This window comes from Gekko japonicus, unplaced genomic scaffold (genome assembly GCF_001447785.1).
Source record: "Gekko japonicus isolate JY-2015 unplaced genomic scaffold, Gekko_japonicus_V1.1 scaffold1533, whole genome shotgun sequence".
In the NCBI taxonomy this organism is placed as follows: Eukaryota; Metazoa; Chordata; class Lepidosauria; order Squamata; family Gekkonidae; genus Gekko; species Gekko japonicus.
Window position 1 is genome coordinate 98,073 of NW_015163649.1, and position 20,874 is coordinate 118,946.

The 20,874-nt window shown below is 51.4% G+C and overlaps 1 protein-coding gene across 1 annotated transcript in view; it reads right to left on the minus strand.

Annotated features, from left to right (window-relative positions):
- The window catches only part of NMNAT1 (nicotinamide nucleotide adenylyltransferase 1), a 43,437-nt gene that overhangs the window by 10,398 nt on the left and 12,165 nt on the right, over window positions 1-20,874 (minus strand). Inside the window, exons 2-6 of the mRNA XM_015407667.1 lie at window positions 12,769-12,942; window positions 10,676-10,859; window positions 9,358-9,503; window positions 7,258-7,655; window positions 1,164-1,308 (exon numbers count right to left, since the gene is read on the minus strand). Of these exons, the coding sequence (XP_015263153.1) occupies window positions 1,164-1,308; window positions 7,258-7,655; window positions 9,358-9,503; window positions 10,676-10,859; window positions 12,769-12,886 (991 nt within the window). The 5' untranslated portion in view covers window positions 12,887-12,942. The remainder of the gene's footprint in view (window positions 1-1,163; window positions 1,309-7,257; window positions 7,656-9,357; window positions 9,504-10,675; window positions 10,860-12,768; window positions 12,943-20,874) is intronic.

The following is a 20,874-nucleotide window of genomic DNA, read 5'->3' on the forward strand; positions in this document are numbered from 1 at the left end:
ATTGCCATTAGCTTCTTAAAGTACCCCTCACTTAAAACCAGTTAGACAGGTGTAGAAGCATATACAGGATTATAGTGTGGCTTAGTAGAAAGTCACTATTCAACAGTATGACCCCAGTTGTAAATGGCAATTAGGAGGGACCTTTATAGTACAGTCCTAAACAGATAGGATTCAGGTGGGTAGCCATGTTGGTCTGAAGCAGCAGAACAAAGTTTTAGTCCAGTGGCACCTGTAAGACCAACAGAGTTTTATTGAGGATATAAACTTTTGTGTGCACACACACTTCTTCAGATACAATGAAATGGAAATTACTAGTCAATACATATAGGTAGAGGGTGAGCAGTAAATTAGCTTACAGCATAATGAAGATTTTATCAGATACAAGGATCAAACAGGAATAACAAACTTAACTCAGTGGGGGAAAACATAGCAAAGGAAATAAATATGTCAAATTTAGAGACTGATGGACAGTTGTCTCCAATTTGACATATTTCTTTCACTATGTTCCCCCACCTCCAGAGTTAAACCCAAACTAAGCTTGCTGTTCCTGTTTGATCCTTGAATCTGTTAAACATCTTCATTATGCTGTATGCTAATTTGCTGCTCACCCTCTACTTATATGCATAGACTGGTAATTTCCATTTCACTGTATTTGAAGAAGTGAACACGCATACAAAAGCTTATACCTTGAATAAAAATGTGTTGGTCTTAAAGGTGCCACTGAACTCAAACTCTGCTCTAATCCTAAATAGAGTTACTCCCTTCTAAACCAATTGCCTTCAGTGAGCAGATATTAAACAAAACCTGTCTTCTCCAAGACCTTGGTGAATCACCAGCAGGCAGATCAAACACAGAGCTAGACGGAATGTGGGAGGAGAAAACACCTGGTATGGTCTAAGGACATCTTCACATTTTACAGCCAGACTTGCAAGTAACCCAGCATGTTGCCAAGCCAAGGACATGTTAGAACAGGAAGGCGGAAAAAAAGAGTAGAAATTTGCAAGTTTTCGTTACAAAAACATAGCTTATATACACAGTACAACAGTGTCCAGAATTTGTAAGAGATTGCTTTTGAACAGAGAAAGAGTTTACCCAGATAAGGAAGGGCTTCAACAGAAGTCATGAGAGAAGAAAGAAATGGACCTCAAGCTCTAGTATCTTACCTAAGGCCAACATATAGCCTTCAAAATTGTCGCTAGAAACAAAGTTCCAGGTGCCACTAAAATCCACAGGCATGATGGCAAACAGGCAGCACACGGGAGGGAGAAGACCAACAGTTGAGCACACAAATCGCCCTCCCCAGTTCCTCTATATATGGGGAAGGGAGAAGGGCTTGCAGCTGGCCCCGGTGGGCGTGGGTTTCTGGCTAGCCAGGGGGTGGGAGCTGGAATTTGGAGGAGAAAGTTCACTCCGGTTGCAATCTCTGGTGTGAGTCAATGGGACTGGTCCCTGAGTCACAGGAGAGGAGGGAGGGACAGAAAGCGGTTTAACCCCTTCTTGGCTCTTTTTTTGGGGGTCAAATGTGGATTCCCATTCAAAGCTATCCGTGGCAATGAAAGGTGGGAAACTGGTCACTTCGCGCAGTTTGAGCTGATGATTCTTGGCAATCAGATCCAGAAGTTCAAAGCTTGCTGAGACATTGTTTCCTCTCTCTTAAATAATGGTGGGGGGAAGATCTTGGGAGGGGAGTGAGGGGCAATGTTCCCTCTAAGCTGTTAGTGTTTTTTTAGCCACCAGCTCACAGATTTTTGTCTTCGCTCAGGAAGGATGGCTCCGGAGCAAACTGATTTAGGCAGTAGCCAAGTTGCCTTAAAGTAGAATTTTTGCTCACAGTAGAATTTTTGCTCAGAAGACTCCCCAGCTTAGAGGGAGCATTGGTGGTGGTGGTGGTGGTAATAGCTTGCGGTATAGAAAGCCTCAGGTCTGGACTCCAGATGACCAGACAGGGTGGGGAGGTTTGCTCACAGGTGAGGGAAACACACTGCTGTACACGCTGCATGATGATCGTTTCATGGGTTCCAGTGACCAGGTCACCTAGGACTGTACAGAGCCTAAGGACAATTGAAAGCGTTCTGCATCCTGGGGAATGCATGTCATCTTTTTGGTCTTGGGCGGGGGTGCCACATTCCTGGAGAAATTGCCTGTCTCTTTAATAAGAAGCTTTATGGGATGTTATTTACCAGGTGACTTTACTGATCTCCTCATCATGAAAAAGCTCCAAGGGTCTATTTAGTGCCACACTTTAAGGTGCTATTAAAGGGACAGGACATTTTCCTCCAGGCCTTTTGGCAGCTCTGTGCCGGATAGGGTTCCCATCCTCCTGATGATGACTGGAGATCCCCAAGCGACAGTTATCAGTTCAGTGGGATACAATGGCTGCTTTAGCAGGTGGACTCTACGGCATTATACCCCACTGAAGTCCTCCTTCCCAAGCCCCGCCCTCTCCAGGCTCCACCCCCCAAATCTCCAGGAATTCCCAATCCAGAGTTGGACAACCCGTCGTGATGCATCGATATCTGGCCTCCTTCTTGCCTCTGCACTTACAGGGTAACTGGTAATTGGAACAGTATTCTCGCCAGCTGTGAGGAGGCAAGCTGGCAGGGCCGGCTCACCCACTAGGCGAACTAGGCATTCGCTTAGAGCGCTGGGCCCTGGATGGGGCGCTGAGCTGTGCCTCCCCCCCCCCGCCAAAAGCCCGTGAGCAGCTCTCCAAATGTCAGCACTTCGCTAATTGGGGAGAGGGATCCGGTGAGCATCCCCCACCTGGAGACAGGATCCCCCCCACCTCCCTCCCAAACTGCCTTCAGGAGCAGAGCACGAGAGAAATCTGCAGTAATGTGTGGGCCGTGCTTGCTGGGTCCGACAGCTGCCGGGGGGTGGGGGGGGGGGGGGGGGGGGGGTGGAGGCGGTGGCAGAAAAGGGTGGCTGGCTCCAGAGGTCTTCAGGCCCCACTGGGAGGTTGGCAGCCTTGCCGAGGGTGCAGAAACACCTCGAGCCAGCCCTGCAAACTGGTGTCCTGCAGACATTCCTTTTTTGACGAGCAGCTACTTCTTCCCCTTGCCATGAAGTCTTTCCTGCAAGGCCAAAGTTGCGAACTCCCAGTGGCCTGTGCTCCTCTGCCCGGTGACCTTCAGCCGAGATATATACCCCCCCCCCCCTGGCTACAAATAGGATGAAGCAATGGCCACGTGCTAAACTTTACACGACAAATCTGCTTTTGCCAGAGTTCTATATATACCTCTATCTGACAATGCGTGGGTGTAAAAGGAAGTTCCTGTTGTTCACTGCCCTTATGCGTTGAGCCACTGGGGACTTTGAACTCTGGCCACATTCCTCCAACCGAAGCTTTGCACATGTGTGTGAACCAATGCAGGAGTGGGTCACTCAGCCCTCCAGTTGGCTGCCTGTTCTTGGCACTGTTCTCTAGCCTCCAGTGTAAGGAAAGGCATAATTAAGCAAAAATCACACACCCCTCCCCAGTCAATTGGGACCATTGCCGCAGTTCTGCACATTGCGGCAGCAAGGAAAACCTAAAAGGGGGGAAATGTCCCTTTAACAGAGGCTTCCCGTGTGGAGACAGGGACGGCTGAAGGTTTTCAGGGCAGGGAGGCAAATCATGTCACCTGGTCAATAACATGCCAGCATGCCTCTCTTAAAGAGACAGGACATTCTTCTTCCAGGAAGTTGACAACCCCAAACGTTTTCTTCTCTCGCCGCCTTCTGCTGTGATGCCATTCTGGGACGATCCCAGATAGGGGTGCTGCCGTGAAAGTAACACACTCAGCCGATTGCGCAGAACTTATTTTATTACCATTTGTTCACATTGTTCCATTGCGCAGTGTTGCTTGATCTCCGGGCTTTCTCAAGCGGCACTAAATGCAGGGAGAAATCAAAGTTCCAGCATTAGGGTTTAACAGGGCAGGATTTGGGGGAAGAGCAATGTGTAAAGTCTGCGACACGGAAGACGGCCGGGGTAAAAATGGAATTCCCAGCTGGACCCTGCTGAGGCAGGGGGGCTGGTATCATCGGCAGACCACATTTTTATTGCTTGTTTCTCCTCGCACTAAATCGACACAGCTAAGAAGGAAAAGCACACAGTTTCCCCACAAACAGCATTTGTCCGTAGAAGTCAGTGCAGAAGCAAGGCCCCCTGTTCTCCAGCTGTGGTTAGGTGACTGAATTTCCCCCACCATGGTGGCTCTTCTTCTTTCCCCCTTTCCTGTGTTGTATACAAATCCTCCCTCTCTCCCTTCTCCAGAACTATGGCTAGGTGCTTTGTGCGCGCAGTAATCTGAACACTGACCAGCGCTAGCTGCCAACCAGAGTTAGCACATTCTGGTTTGAGCTAGCCACGGTTAGCCCCCAGCTCAGAACAGACAGAAGGCTAACCGTGGTTAGCTCTGTGAGCTGGGGAACTCACGTGCAGGAGAGGAGAAGCGAAGGGGCAAAAGGAGAACGTGAGCCGGTGGTGGCTCTCGTTCGCCTAACTGGGCTGAGGCGAGCAGGTGGGTTTACATCCACGCTGGATCTGTAACAATCAAAAAGATCACCAAAGCTGTGGGGCAGGCTCAGATAGGCAAGGAAAGAACACAGCTTGGAGGCCTGATGAACAGGCAAGAACAAACCCCGTCTCTGACTTCATGTCAGGGGTCACTGCTGAAAAAAAGAACGGAAGACCTGCGCCTGCGTCTAGCAAAGACCTGCGTCAGTAAAAACATCGCCAGCACCAAGCAAGAACCGCCGTGGAAAAAAGCTAAGAAGAAAAGAAGACCCTGCCGAAATTAGGGGGTGCCTAGGTAAGGAATTCACCTCCCCTGTCTATGTGCCCCTAGGTTAGAAAAACTGTACAAACTATGTAAACCACCCCGAGTCTACGGAAAGGGGCGGTATAGAAATCCAATGTGTAATGTAATGTAATGTCAACGGTGCATGTTTGACCTACGGAACAAAACCCTGTGACCTTCTCAAAGATGCCAGCTTTCCATCAGAGCAGCATTCTCCTTTTGTCACATTAGCTTTGTAAAACTTTACTTTTTGGGAGCTAGCATGCTCTCAGCTGCTCATGGCAAAGGGGGGGGGTTTAAATCAGGCCCCCACAGGACTGGTCATCCACCCAACTGGATGCAGTCCACCCGCCACAAGCAAATGTAGTAAGACATGGCAGGGGGCTGGAGGGCTTCCTTCCAAATGAAGCTGTGGAGGCCGACCTGAAAACCAAGGCCCCTAGCCCTCAGTGCCTGGGCGAGAATCCTTGCATGTAGAAAACTAGCAGGCCAGGAAGAGGGGCTATCCCCTTTTTAACTATGGCGGTCACATTATCTGCCGCTTACATCCTGGAGTGGTACACCCCAGATACACCTTTTAGCACCTTGGTGCAAACTAGAACATTAATCACAAATCCAGCATTTCAGAATCTCTGGTGGGGAGGCCCGCATGTACGGGTCACCACGCCCGGATGCCGTGGCCTGCAGCATGCACACAGCTCAGGTATGATCCACCCGTACCTCGGCACAAGTTGAGTGGATGACATCTCCTAATATGCATCTGCTGTGGCTTTCGGGCTGCCGCCCTATGCTCTCTTGCACAGGATGAACCTCGGCACAAGTTGAGTGCATCTGCTGTGGCTTTCAGGCTGCCGCCCTATGCTCTCTTGCACAGGAACAAACCCTTTCAAAGGAGTAGAATTTACTTCCCGGTAAACACTCTCACGATCGGATTCCCGTGTGAAAGAGGACTAGAAAAAGGAGGATGCATTTATTCAGTAGTACTGCGCGGGGTCCCCCCCCCAGAAATGTTGTCTGCATAACAGTCGTCTCTTAGCACCCGATGCCGCTCCTTTCTTGGAGGGCCACCCGGTTCCACAGCTCGCCATGCCCATTTTGGAGCACCACCCATCTCAGCGTCCCATCAAGACATCTCTTCACAAAACCCCAAACCAAAGGGTAACAGGGTCGTATCCACAGCGCTGAGCAATGAGAAGGGTAACACACAGCCCCGGCGTCCTGTTTCCTCGTGAAAGATGCCATTTGGGGGTCAGGTCCCTGGCAAAGAAAAGAAGACTCTAGCTTCACAGCTCTGTGATCTAGTTGCCGCCCAATTGGGCAAGTCTGGCTTCCAGCAGGCAGCTCAAACTGCATTCTGAAGATCGATTCAGGGCGGCAGCCATGTTGGTCTGAAGCAGCGGAACAAAGTTTGAGTCCAGCGGGGGCACCTTTAGGATTAATTCTGGGTAGAAGCTTCCGTGTGCATTAGCAAGAAAGCCCATACCCAGAATAACACAGCGTTTGTCTTAAAGGCGCCACCGGACTCCCAACTCTGTTCTGCATTCTTAAGGGCCAGGCTAGAGCCACAAGCTTATTGCCACATCAGGTCTACACCTGACTCGGTTGTACAAAGGAAATCAAGTTCTCACCACAGAGACCCCGGGGCTTAGAGTGACATCCCCAGGAAATCACAGCAAAACATGGTTTTCAAGTTCCACCCAAACTTCAGACTAGGGCCGCCAACAGCCTGCAGATAAAAGAAATCCTGGCCCTTTAATAGAGGCTTCTGAGGATGTTGTTTACCTCTCCTTGCCCTGAAAAGCTTCAGCAGCCAGTTTCCAAGCAGTCAGCCTCTGTTAAAGGGGAAGAATATTTTCCACCAAGCCTGCTGGCTGCCCTACGGTCATTCCAGCTTTTTCGTCTTCACGACTGTGTCGGGACTGGGACATTTCAGCTACCGCGTGACCTCCGTGCTTATCTTGAGGACTATATTTAGGCCTGGGCCGGCTCACGACCACAAGTGTCCCGATTCACAGCAGCTTCACACACACAAAAAAGCACTACGCAGCCGATCCCAGCTGCTGCCAAGAAGAGAGGATTGTCTGACGGGCACGGTCAGGCCCACTGCTCACAAGCGCAAGCGGCGTCTACGGTGCAGTGCAAAGCATGGGGTTGCCAACTCCTTTGCTGGCCACGGCTCCTGTGCCTTTAACAGCAGCTGGGTTTCTAGACCAGGGAACGCAGTTGTGCTCGCCTCTATGCCGTGGGCAAGCCTTACCTGCCGATCGCTGCAAACGAAAGATGCTGGGAAAAGCACAAGAGCAGGCCATGCCACATGGTTGGTTAGTTGGCATCACTTCGTAAAAGCCCCAATCCCAGCAAAGGATCCTATTCAGCGGACAGTGAAAGGGCCAAAGCTGTAGGCTGCTACCACACACATTTCTTGCAAAGCGTGGCCCGTTCCTTCTGCCCACCCAAGATGGACGGCTCAGGGTCTGTTGCTTTCCTTAGTGTACCGCTGCAAAGGCGCAAGGATGACCCCGCTGTTCTGGTCTTCGCTCTCTGCGGTGTACAATTTGTGCTTCTCGATGTAAGCGAGGACGCTGTCGGGCACCAGGTATCGGATGCTCTGCTGCCTCCTCAGCGCCCTCCGGATTTTGGTGGCCGAGGTGTCGTCGGCGACCCACTGCTCCACCAGGTGAATGTTCTCCTTGTGGTTCCAGAGGACGTCGGATTCGTAGATGAACTTCCGGGCCTGGGTCCCGGGCCGGGTGATGCACACCATGCCGTAGTCGGTCAGGATTTCCAAAATGTCCTCCGGCTTCCAGAGGTTGGGGACTGCAAACGACTCCAAGATGTCTGTGCCGCAGAGCAGCTTCAGCTGGGGAACGCCTGAAAGAGGTCGCAAAGAAGACAAGCATCAGACACACAGCCCGGCATAGTTGCTGCGTTTTCCCCAGTCGGAAACTAAAACTGGGACCGTTTGTACTATATTGATTTAAATTCCACATCTGGGTTTATCTCAGTTTTGTACCCAGAAACTGCTGGATTCTACAATCAGCACGTGTTGCGCAAAGTGAGCGATTCTGCAGCCTTTATGTTTGGGGTATTTTTTAAAATGTGTGTGTGTGTGTGTGTGTGTGTGTGTGTACGCACCCAGAAGTCATGGCGACCTCTGGCGACTGACCCCCTACTGGGAGCCTGGAGGATATTCAGAGAGGTGGCTGGATAAAGCCTGCCCCCGCCTCCCGACTGCTGGCATTCCAAGGAGGTCTCCCATCCAAGTACTCACCACAGTCGACCCCGCTTAGTTTCCGAGATGTGACGAGATCGGGCTTGCCTTGACTATACAGGTCAGGGCAGCAATTCTGTATCCTGCCTTGTGTGTTTTCTTTCAGTTTCTTGCTGTCAAGTCACAGCTGATGTAAGGCGACCCCAACAGGGCTTTCAAGGCAAGAGACGAACAGAGGTGGTTTGCCATGGCCTTCCTCTGCGCAGCAACCCTGGGCTTCCTTGGTGGTCTCCCATCCAAGCTCTAACCAGGGCTGACCCTGCTTAGCTTCCAAGATCTGACGAGATTGGCTTAGGCTGGGCTATCAGGTCAGGGTCTCTTGCGGTAAGCTGCACAGTTTTATTCTCCAGGTTTTACTGTCTTGAAAGATTAATTTTGTGTTGGCTGATCACTGAAGGGTGGGAAGGCAAGGGCCTTCTGCCTGTGGACTCGAAAAATCGAGAGCAAGTTTGGGGTAGTGGTTAAGTGTGCGGACTCTAATCTGGGAGAACCGGGTTTGAGTCCCCAGTCGTCCACTTGCACCTGCTGGATGATCTTGGGCAAGACAGAGTTCTGTCAGAGCTGTTCGCACAAGGACAGTTCTCTCAGAGCTCTCTCAGCTCCACCTATCTCACAGGGTGTCCGTTGTGGGAAGGGGAAGGGAAAGGAGTTTGTAAGCCGTACTGAGATTCCCTTGGGTAATGAAGGGCGGGGTAGAAATCCAATCTCTTCTTCTTCTTAGCTGCCCCTCTGGCTTCGTAAACAGCGCTGTTTAAAACTGTCTTAAACTTTCAAGCATATCTTCAAGCGCTAGAACTATATCTCGAGAACTAGAAACTTTTTTAGAAAAAAGAAAATCTAAGATTTCCAAGGAAGCTGAATCTTTGTAACTTGTACCAAATTCTGTATTTTATTCCTCTCCCACACTACGGTCCTGCAGAATCACAACTGCACAATCAGGAGATATGCTAAGCTTTAGTTAAAGGAGGGGGAGTGTCCTCTTGACATCATAGCACTGAGTTAATTACTAACACTCCCCAAATTACTAAAATTTCAAAGTTGCAAAATGGGTCTGAGTGCTGAGTGGCTGAAGACAGGTTGACGAGGTTACAAGCATGAGCCAATAGACACCTGCCAAGCTGGCTTCTCCTCCAATGCACTGGAAATCTATGCACTCCCAGGACACTAGGTATGTTTGGTCACTTCTCTCTCTGTCTAGCACACATTTCAAATTGTATGTTTTCACCCAAATGCTCCATCATTTGGAATCAAGGGGGACCCCGCTCCCATCTGTTTTCTCCTAGAGTTGGATATAAAATTGACCTTTAGTTTCCGGACTCGGTTGATTCCTTCGGACAGGAAGACGGCCACCTGCCTCCCGTTTCCGCTTTCGGGCTGGCTTGCTCAAAGAAGCTACTTCATCAAAGTTGTTCGTGGAATACGACTGGTTCAACTTCTGTCGATGGTACCTACCAAAGAAATCGAGATTTTACAGAAAGCGGAGGGGGTGTTGAAATCCTGCACTCTGAAAACATATTGGGCAATTTCTCTGGCTATGTGAAAGAAAGAAAAAAGAGAGAGAGAGAGAGAGAGAGATTCACAAGGCTACACCTGCACTCTTGCGACCATATTTTGGAAACCGTGCAGGCTAGGAATGTTAAAATCAAGGCTAAGATTCAAAGGAAGTAGTTGTCTGCGACCAGCAGCTTTGAACAGACTGATTTTCTAGGCTGCCAGCTTTGCAAGAAGGTGTACGGAGCGCAGAAAGTGTGTCCCATTCTCTAGCTGGAGCATGTCCAGAAGACGGCAACCAGGATGGTGAGAGGGTTGGAATCCAAGTCTTTTGAGGAAAGGCTGAAAGAGTTGGGTCTGTTTAGCCTGGGAAAGAGAAGGCTTAGAGGGGACATGATTGCAGTCGTCAAGTATCTGAAGGGCTGTTATGTAGAAGATGGAGCAGATCTATTCTCTCTTGCTCCGGATAAATAGGTACCGCTTCGGTGGGAAGGTAACAGTGTTCCATGTGCCTCGGCATGTAGTCATACTGGCCACATGACCACGGAAACGTCTTCGAACAGCGCTGGCTCTTCGGCTTGGAAACAGAGATGAGCACTGCAACCCTAGAGTCGGATTTGACCGGCTTTTGAGCAAGGGAAACCTTTACCTTTACTGTTAAAGTTTATACTGTTAATTAATCTTTGTTTCTTATAAAATTGAAAATTGATAAACTTACAAAAAAAGAAATGTACATAATGTGATAGCTTAAAGATATATATCGCATGATAGTTTAAAGAATCACTATATACGACCTACTCGACATATTCTACCATTTTCTTATAATATCATCCCATTTTTATCCTATCTCATCGATCTTCTCTATCTTTTGATAAAACATGAATAACCGCGTAGAAATTTTTATAAGATGTTAACACAGCAGCTTGTTATAACAGAAGTCATACATAAAATAATGCCCTTGATATTTCATACAAAAACTATCATACAGTGTTATCATATAATATTAAACCATTCAAATGTATAACCGTAGAGATTGGTTATAATAATCTTACAGGACTCCCCGGTTATTTTCAAATTCACCTTTCAGGCTCCGATGAATGCAGTTTGTCGGTCCTGCCGTAAATCATACCTGAGCACTTTGACGGTCTCCTGCCATTCATTCTGGCTGCTCTCCCAGTCATCCACTCCCACCCAATCAGAGCTTTCCGTGGCCAGCTGCGCCATGGTCACCCGGTGCCTGGCACTGATCAGGCCTTTCTTCTGATAGGCATCCCCCACGGGCGAAAGGATCCCTTTGACCACTTTATATTTCCCTGCATGGAAGAAGAAGAAGAGACTGGATTTATACCCCACCCTTCACTACCCAAAGGAGTCTCAGAGCGGCTTACAGACTCCTTTCCCTTCCCCTCCCCACAACAGACACCCTGTGAGGCAGGCCGGGCTGAGAGAGCTCTGGCAGAAACGGCTCTTTTTCAAGAACAGCTCCGACAGAACTATGGCTTGCCCAAGGTCATCCAGCAGCTGCGAGTGGAGGCGTGGGGAATCAAACCCGGTTCTTCCCAGGTCAGAGTCCGCGCACTTAACCACTGCACCAAACAGAAAAGGTTGACAGTCTGATCCCTCGCTCGGCTCAGTTACCCAGCATAAGGGTCCCAAAAGGATTCTCCAGGCTTCCAAACACGGGAAGTTCCTTACGCTGTGTCCAGGCCCGTAGCCACGGCGGGGCATTTCGGGGCTCTGCCCCCTGAAATGTGAGGCATGCCCCACAACAGCCACTGCCCCTCTCCCCCCTCATCTCAGCAAAGCAATTCCCTGTGAGTTTAGAAGCTGGCAATAACATCTTCACTCCCCGCCCCGATCCAGTGTTTCGAAGAAAGATGCCACAAAATTAACGGTGGAGGTTCCCACTCTTCACGTGATCACAAAGCAACAAAGCAATATGGTTTCTCCTAAACTGCTTTGCAAAACTAAGTGTGTGCGTCTGTTAGGTAAAGGTAAAGGTTCCCTTGCTCGAAAGCCAGTCGAGTCCGACTCTAGGGTTGCGGTGCTCATCTCCGTTTCAAAGCCGAAGAGCCAGCACTGTCTGAAGACGTTTCCGTGGTCATGTGGCCGGCATGACTAAACACCAAGGCGCACAGGACGCTGTTCCCTTCCCACCAAAGTGGTACCTATTTATCTACTTGCAATTCCTTGCTTTCGAGCTGCTAGGTTGGCAGGAGCCGGAACTAGAAACGGGAGCTCACTCCGTCATGCGGCACACTCAGGTCTCGGACAGCTGAACGACCGACCTTCCACAGCCTGCGGTTTAGCGTCTTAACCATTTGAGCTCCGTGTGTCTGTTAAGTGCCATCAAATCACGTCTGACTTATGGTGACCCAATAAATTAAAGGCCTCCCAAACGTTCCTGCTCAGCTGTGCTCAGTCAGGTCTCGCACACCGAGGGCCTTTGTAGCTTCCTTGGCTGAGTCGGCCCTCGCTGCCTTCCGCTTTTCCCAGCATTACTGCCGTATGCAGGGACTCTTCTCATTATGTGAGACGTCCACTGGGATTTGGAGCAGCATTTTAATGCTTTTGCCCAGTGGTTTTTTTTTTTGTGGGGGGCCTTTTTAATGCTATTAACTGACAGCCCTGCTGTTGTTTTCAGTGTGGAACACTGAAGGCTGCCTTGGAGGGCGTCTTGCTGAGAGCGCCAGGCACCAATCTCTCGAATAAATAAATCATGTAAGCAACGGTGTCCATTACTGGGTATGACTCCAGCAGCGGCATCTGGAAATCCACACAGGCTGGCACGAGACCCTGGCACGGCACACACACCCCGTCCCCTGTCCCCCCCAGCGCCTACTCTCTGCCGCCACCAAAGCAAACAGAGCCGGAAGCCGGTTTCCTCCTCTCGGCACTGCGTCCGCCCTGCTTCTGGTGTGTCGTTCTCCATCTAATTGACTGGTCCTGCATTTAGGTGCTCTCCTAGCAAGGCGGGGTAAGGGCGTCTTGTCGGGGAAGCTTGCTAGGACTGAAAAAGCAGGGCTATACATTTAATCAATAACTAAAGTCAGGGAGTGAGGGTCTGTGGGTCGCTCACAGGGGAGGCAGCCCCTAGCCGGGCCCGGATGGGACAAAGAGAGGGGTCCAGACAGAGGCTGGAAGGGTAGACCTGCTGACTGCAAGACTCTAAACCACAAATGGGTTTTATACATGTGTGTGGGGGGGGGCACCGTTATTTACCAGTGTCGTTCAGGCAGTCCCTCCCCAGTTCGAAGAGCCGGAGGTGCATGTTGGTGATCGGGTTGAAAGAGCCGCAAGCCAGAAGGACCACCTCGCTCCGGTTGTCGGGATCTTCCATCGGCCTTCTCGGTAGCCACCGGCGCAAAGGGAGAACCGAGTCACAGCAGCGTGTTGCTGCAAGAGAGGGGGGGGGAGGGAGGAAAAGGCGGAAGAGAAGTCATTTTCAGCCCTCCACAAAGTGCTCTAAAATGAACAGGGGAGGGAAACGGAATCTGGGAGTCTCTTCTGCTGGGACAGAAAGCGAAACCTGGGGGAGATGCGGGGGGGGGGGGGGATGTCACTCTCCGCCAGATGTGGCCGGATCTGGACTGGGATCTGGGCTGGGACGAGGAAGTGCAGGGAAGGGGATGGTGCTCCTTGAGAACTGCCGATCAGAGGGCCAATTATTTTTGACCCCCCTTAGGGTTGCCAGCCTCCAGGTGGGGCCTGGAGATCTCCCGCTTTTACAGCTGACCTCCAGCTGACAGAGATCAGCTCCCCTGGAGAAAACGGCTGCTTCGAAGGTGGACTCTGTGGCACTGGACCAGCCAGTCTGCGGCCCCTCCCCTCCCCAAACCCCGCCCTCTCCCGGATCCACCCCCCCACAGTCTCCAGGTGTTTTCATGAAACCGAGGTAGAGCTGCCAACCTCCAGGTGGGACCTGGAGATCTTCTGGAATTAAACTCATCTGCAGAACAGTTGCTTTGGAGGGGGGCAGTTTGGAGTAGTGGTGAAGTGCGTGGACTCTAATCTGGGAGACACTTGCACCTGGCTGGATGACCTTGGGCAAGCCGTAGTTCTGATAAGAGCTGTCCTTGTAAAAAGAGCAGTTTCTGTCAAGAGCTCTCTCAGCCCCACCTACCTCACAGGGTGCCTGTTGTGGGGAGGGGGAGGGAAAGGATGTTGTAAGCCACTCTCTCCTTTCGGTAGTGAAGGGCGGGGTATAAATCCAATCCCTGCTTCTTCTTCTCCTCAGTGAGCTAGGGTTGCCAGCTCAGCACCTGGAGATTTGGGGAGCGGAGTGTGAGGAGGGCAGGTTTTCGGGGAAGGGGCAGTGCGTGGTCAGTAGTGCAAGACCGGCATTCTGCAGAGCCTGAACCCGGGTTCCATCATTCTTCTTTGGAAACGAAGCAAATTGGCGCTAGTCCTCAAGGAGGGCTGCCGTCGAGGGCCGCTGGGCGCAGTCCCGGAGACGCTTCCGGGGAGGCCGCGGCCCGGCTGAAGCCCCGTCACTGTGGGACGGCGCACCAGGTAGGCTGCGGAGGCGAGCCGGTGCAATTTGCAAAGAGTATCCCGGGCAGGGGCACGAGTCCCTCGGTGGCCTTGCACAGGTGGCACTCTACACACGCTCAGGGGCCCCTGTTCTGGATTCCCGGGTGCGTGGGCCCAGGGCAGAGATGCACAGACGTTTGACCTTTGCCCGAAGCGTGGGTAGGGCGAGGGGGGGATGCACTCTGCACATGCTTGGCGGGTCCGCCGCCTTTATTCGTCACCGCGCTTTTGCATTTATTCATTTATGTATTTAGCATTGGATTTCTATCCCGCTCTCCCCGCAAGGGGTTATACGCTTCCTAAGGCACGGTTGCCAAGCTCCAGGTGAGGCCTGGAGGCACCCCGGCCTTACAACGCATCTCCAGACGGCAGAGATCCGTCCCCCTGGAGAAAGTGGCTGCTTTGGAGGGTGGACTGTGTGGCGTTGTACCCCCTGAGGTCTGTCCTCTACCCAAAACCTGCCGTCCCCAGTCTCCACCCCCCCCCCAAATTCCCAACCTGGAGTTGGCAACCCTGGCCCTCAGGTATTTGTGTGAGCTGCAGCCTGAATTGAGGGGGCGCTCCCTGCGTCGTCATCATTCATACAGCGCTTTGGGTGTTTACGCGCAGCTGGTTGCCACCCGTTCAGCAGCCCTGCAAAGTGGGGCAGCACCATTCCCCCCCCCCTCCGTATTTCATGGGGGAAAGCAAGACTGAGGGAGAAGAAGAGATTGGATTTATATCCCACCCTTCACTCAGAGTCCCAGAGCGGTTTACAATCTCCTTTCCCCTCCCCACAACAGACACCCCCTGTGAGGAAGGTGGGGCTGAGAGAGCTCTCTCGAGAACTGCCCTTGAGAGAACAGCTCTGAGAGAACTGTGAATGACCCAGGGTCATCCAGCAGCTGCACACGGAGGAGTGGGGAATCAAACCCGGCTCTCTCAGATTAGAGTCCATGCCCTTAACCACTACACCAAACTGGCTTGACAATGGCCTCCTAGCCAGCTTGTGGCAGCGATGAGATCTGATCCCACAATCTTCCTTAGCATTGCCCCTTCTTTTCGCTACCCTGCTGCTGCAGCAGCTCCCTGCACTGGCTTTTATGCCATGCTCAGGGGCACTCTTGCCTTTATCAGATTATGGGGCTCTTCAAAGCTAGGGATTAGCAACTAATAAGCGTAGGCCTGTGTGCAGTGTTCCCTATAAGCTGAATTAGTGTGAGCTAGCTCACCATTCTTTAGCCTCCAGCTCACAGATTTTTGTCCTAGCTCAGGAAGGAGGGCTCCAAAGCAAACTGATCTATGCAGCAGCCGAATCGCTGGCTCACAACTTTTAATGCCAGCAGCTCGCCAAGTAGAATTTTTGCTCACAAGACTCCACAGCTTAGAGGGAGCATTGCCTGCGTGTGCCCCCTCATCTTCCAGGACTGGGAGTGGGCTTGTCAACTTCCAGTTGGGGCCTGAAGATCACCAAGAATTGCAAAGGATATCCCAGTGACAGAAATCCGATCTCCTAGAGAAAATGGCTGCTTTGGAGGGGGGGCTCTGTGACATCACACCCTGCTGAGGCCCATCCTCTCCCCAAGCCCCGCCCTCCCTAGGCTCCACCCCCATAACAACCCTATTACAATCCCACTTGGATTAGGGGGCCAACCCTAAACAGACTCTGCTCTTTCTTCGCAGGTCCTCGGTAGCCGGCCATGATCCATTTCTTCCTGGCTCACGTGGCTTATCACTTCAGCCGATGGCTACCCAAGCACCACCGACTCCGACTGTAAGCACCCAGCGCTCGGGCTGTACCCATCCTCACCACCAGCCCCCGCTCCTGAGCAGCGGATTCCTCTCCTGCGGTTGTGCCACTCTGTGCCCTGGGAGGCCGGCTCCCAAACCACTATGCCAGAGGCACAGAGCTATTGGATTCTGTGGGGGCAGATGGCCAAGGCGGTAATAGATGAGGCTGAGAAGGGACAGATGGACTGTGCTCGTGTCCAATGCTCCCTCTAAGCCAGTGGTTCTCAACCTTCCTAATGCCGCGACCCTTTAATACAGTTCCTCCTTTAATACAGGGCTATTTTGGGGCAGGAACGCACAGGAACGGAGTTCCGGCTGGCTCCCAAGTTGGCCACACCCAGCAGGAACTCATTAGCACAATAGGCCACACCCAACAGCAGAAACGCATTAGGATTGGCTACAATTAGAGGTGTGTGGCCTAACATGCAAAGGAGTTCCTGCTACAAAAAAAGGCCCTGGGTTTTGACAACAAACAAGGTAAACAGAATAACAAGCAAAAGGTGGGTGTGGCTGGATAACCACACTTACGGTAACACGGGGGTGCGGCCTAATGTGCTAATGAGATGCGATGTCAGGGGTGTGGCCCAATATGCTAATGAGTTCCTGCTGTTGGGTGTGGCCTATTATGCTAATGAGTTCCTGCTGGGCTTTTTCTACAAAAAGATCCCTGCCCCCAACCATAAAATTGGGGTCATGTCCTGGCGACGGCGGGTGCAATGCGTCTCGCCGTCCCCGCGGCAGGGATTCTGCAAAGAGATGCGATTTGGCAGGGATTCTGCAAAGAGACGCGATTTGGCGAGACTTGGGAGCCCTATCATAAGACCATCGAAAATGTGTGTTTTCCGATGGTCTTAGGCGACCCCTGTGAAAGGGCCGTTCGACCCCCAAAGGTTGAGAACCGCTGCTCTAAGCAATGAAGTCCTGTGAGCAAAAATCCTACTTTGTGAGCTACTGGCATTAAAGCTGTGAGCGAGCAATTTGGTTGCTGCATAAGTTAGTTTGCTCTGGAGCCCTCCTTCCCCAGCTCAGACAGAAATGTGTAGGAGCTGGAGGCTAAAGAACTGTGAGCTGGCTCACACTGACTCAGCTTAGAGGGAACTTTGTTGTGCTGCACGTGGTACTTCCAAGGGGGAGGCTGCGGGGTGGGCTAGGTGACACTCTGGCTTTCTCCCCCCCCCCCCCCCCCCCGTGATTTCCAGGATGCCTCTTAGGATGGCCTCCTGCAAACTTAGCAGGAATCCTCCGTGAGAGGCTCAGCAATTCCAAAAGACCGCAGGGCCCACCACGGCTCAGCTTCCACGGCATAAACGTACAAGAAAAATCTGGAATCAGGAGAGAAAAAAGACAGCGGGGGGGGGGGGGGGGGGGGGCTTGGTCCAAGTCACCCTCTTGGATTCTGGTAGGAAACCAGGGAGGCCCCAACACACCTCGAAGGCTTCCCTTGTGAACTGACTGTGCGTGTCCGCCGTGAGCCTTGGTAACACACTGGCGTTCTGCAGAGGGGTGAGTCATCTTGCAACACAAAACCAGATTCCCACAGGTAGAGGTCATTTCGGGGGGGGATTGCGGGGGATCACCGTTCCCCCGGGTGAGGTAGGGCACATGACGAAGCCCCTCCCCCTGCTTCCGGCCCTCATTCAGCCAGGAGGAGGCAGGAGAAGAGGGAGGGTAAGTTGATTCCTCCCTGCCTCTCCCCACTCCTGACTGCCTGGGGCCAGGGAGGGCCTTTGCGGGGCTTCCTTGCACTCCCGACGGCCTTGCAGGTCCACCGCCGGGCCCCTCATGGTGGAGCTGCAAGGCCGGCAGCGGCGGCCGGGACCATTGGGGGTGGGGTGTGTGGCCTTATGACACACTTCCGGTGATGTCAGGGGGTGTGGCCTTATGACACACTTCCGGTGATGTCAGGGGGTGTGGTATATGCTAATGAGTTATGCTAATGAGTCCCCCTAGCTCTTTTTCTACGAAACGACCCCTGCCCACAGATACTGAGCGGACACAGGCTCTGAGCCCACGCCCTGACCTGGGTGGCCCAGGCTAGCCCGATTTCATCAGATCTCTGAAGCTAAGCCGGGTCGGTCGTGGCTTGTACTCGGATGGGAGGCCGCCAAGGAAGTCCGGGGTCGCTACGCAGAGGCAGGCGACGGCAAGCCACCTCTGTTCGTCTCTCGACTTGGAAACCCGACCGGGTTGCCCTAAGTCGGCTTGAAGTTGGCGGTCCTTCCCATCACCCAGTGCATGCGTCCCCCCCGTGCTGGGGGAGCCGATGCAGAATGGGGGGACCGAGAGACCGAGCCAGCTTCCTGTACAAACTCTAGAACGTGCCCCAGAATTCTTTGCAAAGCACTGGGGTTTCTGTTGTACGGGGGTCCTACAACAGAAGATCCAATAGGTAAGGGCTTTCCAAGAACGCTGAAAACGACCTCCGGAGCCGCCACGTCATCCTCTGGACCTCCGTCCTCCGTCCCTCTTTGAAGGCCCTTGATTTAATTTTAGGAATAAACCCCACAGTCTAATGACGCTTGTTGTAACATTCCCCCTCCCCCCCCCATCCCCAGTGACAACCATGTGATTGCTTCTTTTCTTTCCCCAGCCAGGCTGCTGTCCTCATCCTTGGACTGTCTGCTCTCTTCCTCCAAATCTACATCCTGCTAAGGTAGGAAGCGGCCCTTTGTCATGGATCTGCCTCGCTCGCAATGTCCCTTTACATGCTTGCGTACCTTCTTGAATACGGGGGGAGCTGACCAGAATTTCCCGAGATGTTCTTGAGAAGGGAGAACTTGCAGCCTGGCCCATTGAAATTTGGGGACTGTTTTTGAATTTTTTAAAAATAAAAAATCTCTGTTGGCAAGAGGCTAGCAGCTCTTGCCCTGAAGGTCTGACAGCTCAAACTCCACGTGTGAAGGACTCAGAATACAACTGAAGGCTGTTTAGGAAACAATTTAGGTCACAATGACAGCTTCAGTTGGCTGATCACCCGTTTCAAGTCCTCTCCCAGAGGTTAGTCTGAGTCTATGCCATATTATACCAAGAGGCAAGACGTGCTTGAATCCTGCAATGCGTTCTGTCGTTGCCCTGTATGAGCACAGAAAGGGGTAACGGGTGCAGAATCCACCACCCTGGGGGGAGCTCTCATTGTCTGAAAAATGAGAAGCAAGATTCCAGCTGTTAAGGAAGTGAAGACAAGAGTGAAATTAGGAGATTTGCAAAGTGGTGGTTTCTGACACGGCAGGACGTCACCGCCCTGTGGCTACTACGGGCAGAGCAAAAGAGGCAAAATCATGTCAAAATGGTCAGACGTGCACACTTCATACAAAATCCAGCTTCCCTTGGCAAAGTATTGTGGGTAACTGTGGAGCCGAACGTTGACAGGTCATCGATTTACACAGAAAAGGGTCCTCAGCTGGTGAAGACCCATTTCTGTCACAGCCGGCAGCCCTCTAGTTTGTGGTCTAGCTCTAGGCCAGTGATGGCGAACCTTTTAGAGACCACGTGCCCAAACTGCGACCCAAAACCCACTTATTTATCGCAAAGTGCCAACACGGCAATTTAACCTGAATTCTGAGGTTTTACTTTAGAAAAAACAACTCATACATGAACTTAAGATGATCCAAACAAAGTAAGGAAAGCAATCCCAAATGCTTTCATTTACTTAAAATTATTTGGCAGAGAATTCAACACTTTAATGATGGTCTGGGCCTGGCCGGGGCGATGGCACGCGTGCCCACAGAGAGGGCTCTGAGTGCCACCTCTGGCACCCGTGCCATAGGTTCGCCAACACTGCTCTAGGTTGTGCAATCCTGTTTGCTCGCTCGTTTGCTTTAGCCTTTTAATGTAACCTCGGTAGTTTTGCTAGAATGGCTGGAGTTCTTTTATTTGTCAGCCTTTTCCAACATGGACGTTTGGATTTTTAAAGAATAGAACATCAATTGATTTTAGTCCAGTAGAACCTTAGGGACCAACCAGATCTTCAGGGTATGAGCTTTCAAATGTCAACGTTTCCTTCCTGCTTGTCCTCTAATCGGATTTATGTAATCACGTGTCAGCAATGCCTTTCCACCCTCTACACTGGACAGACAGGCCAGTCCATGCGAAAAAAAAGAACTAATGGACACAAGTCTGACATCAGAAACCACAACATTCAGAAACCAGCGGGGGGACATTTTAACCTTTCAGGACTTTCAGCTGCTGACCTGAAAGTAGCAGTTATCTTACAAAGGGATTTCAAAGGGAGATCAGAAAGAGAGACTGCTGAATTGCAATTGATAATAAAGCTCAAGACAATGCGTCCACCTGGACTGAATCGAGACCTAGGTTTCCTGTCTCGTTACCAATGCTGATTTATCCACGCCTACCTTCCTCTCTGCATCACACCCGCTACTGTCATTTGCCTGCTAATGTCATTTGGAATCTGAAATCACTTCCACTTTCCAAACAGAGGACAGATGGTCTCACATTCTAGCGGCATCTGAAGAGGTGAGCAGTGACTCACATGAAAGCTCATACCCTGACACAGATTTTTTTAGCCTTTAAGGTGCCACTGGACCTTGCTCTTTTATAAAGCTTCCTTTGCTAGATCCAAGTAGGAATGGAGGTCTCTGAGTTCTGCTTGTATCTGATGAAGGGAGGTTTGACTCTCAAAAATCTTGTTGGTCTCTAAGATGATCCTGAACTTGAATCTAGCTGTTCTACAGCAGACCAATGTGGCTACCCTCTGAAACGTAAACTTATTTTTGTACTTCAAAAATACAATTTTGGAAATTCCAACTGGCCACTTTTTAACTAACGGGGGTTGGCAGCCCTTGGGGGACACGAGGGTTTGCACTTTGGAAAGCCGCTATGAGCCATCAGAGTCCAGGGGACAGAGCATAATGCGAAATGAGCGAACAAAGAAAACGATCCAAGATGAAGGCTCAGTGCAGGAAGCGCACCTGTCTGGTTTCTCCGTGTTCCTTTTCAGACCAAGGTCTTCTCACTACTGTGGGCAGCCCCTTCTCTACAACCTGGTCGGAAGCATCGTCTTTACTT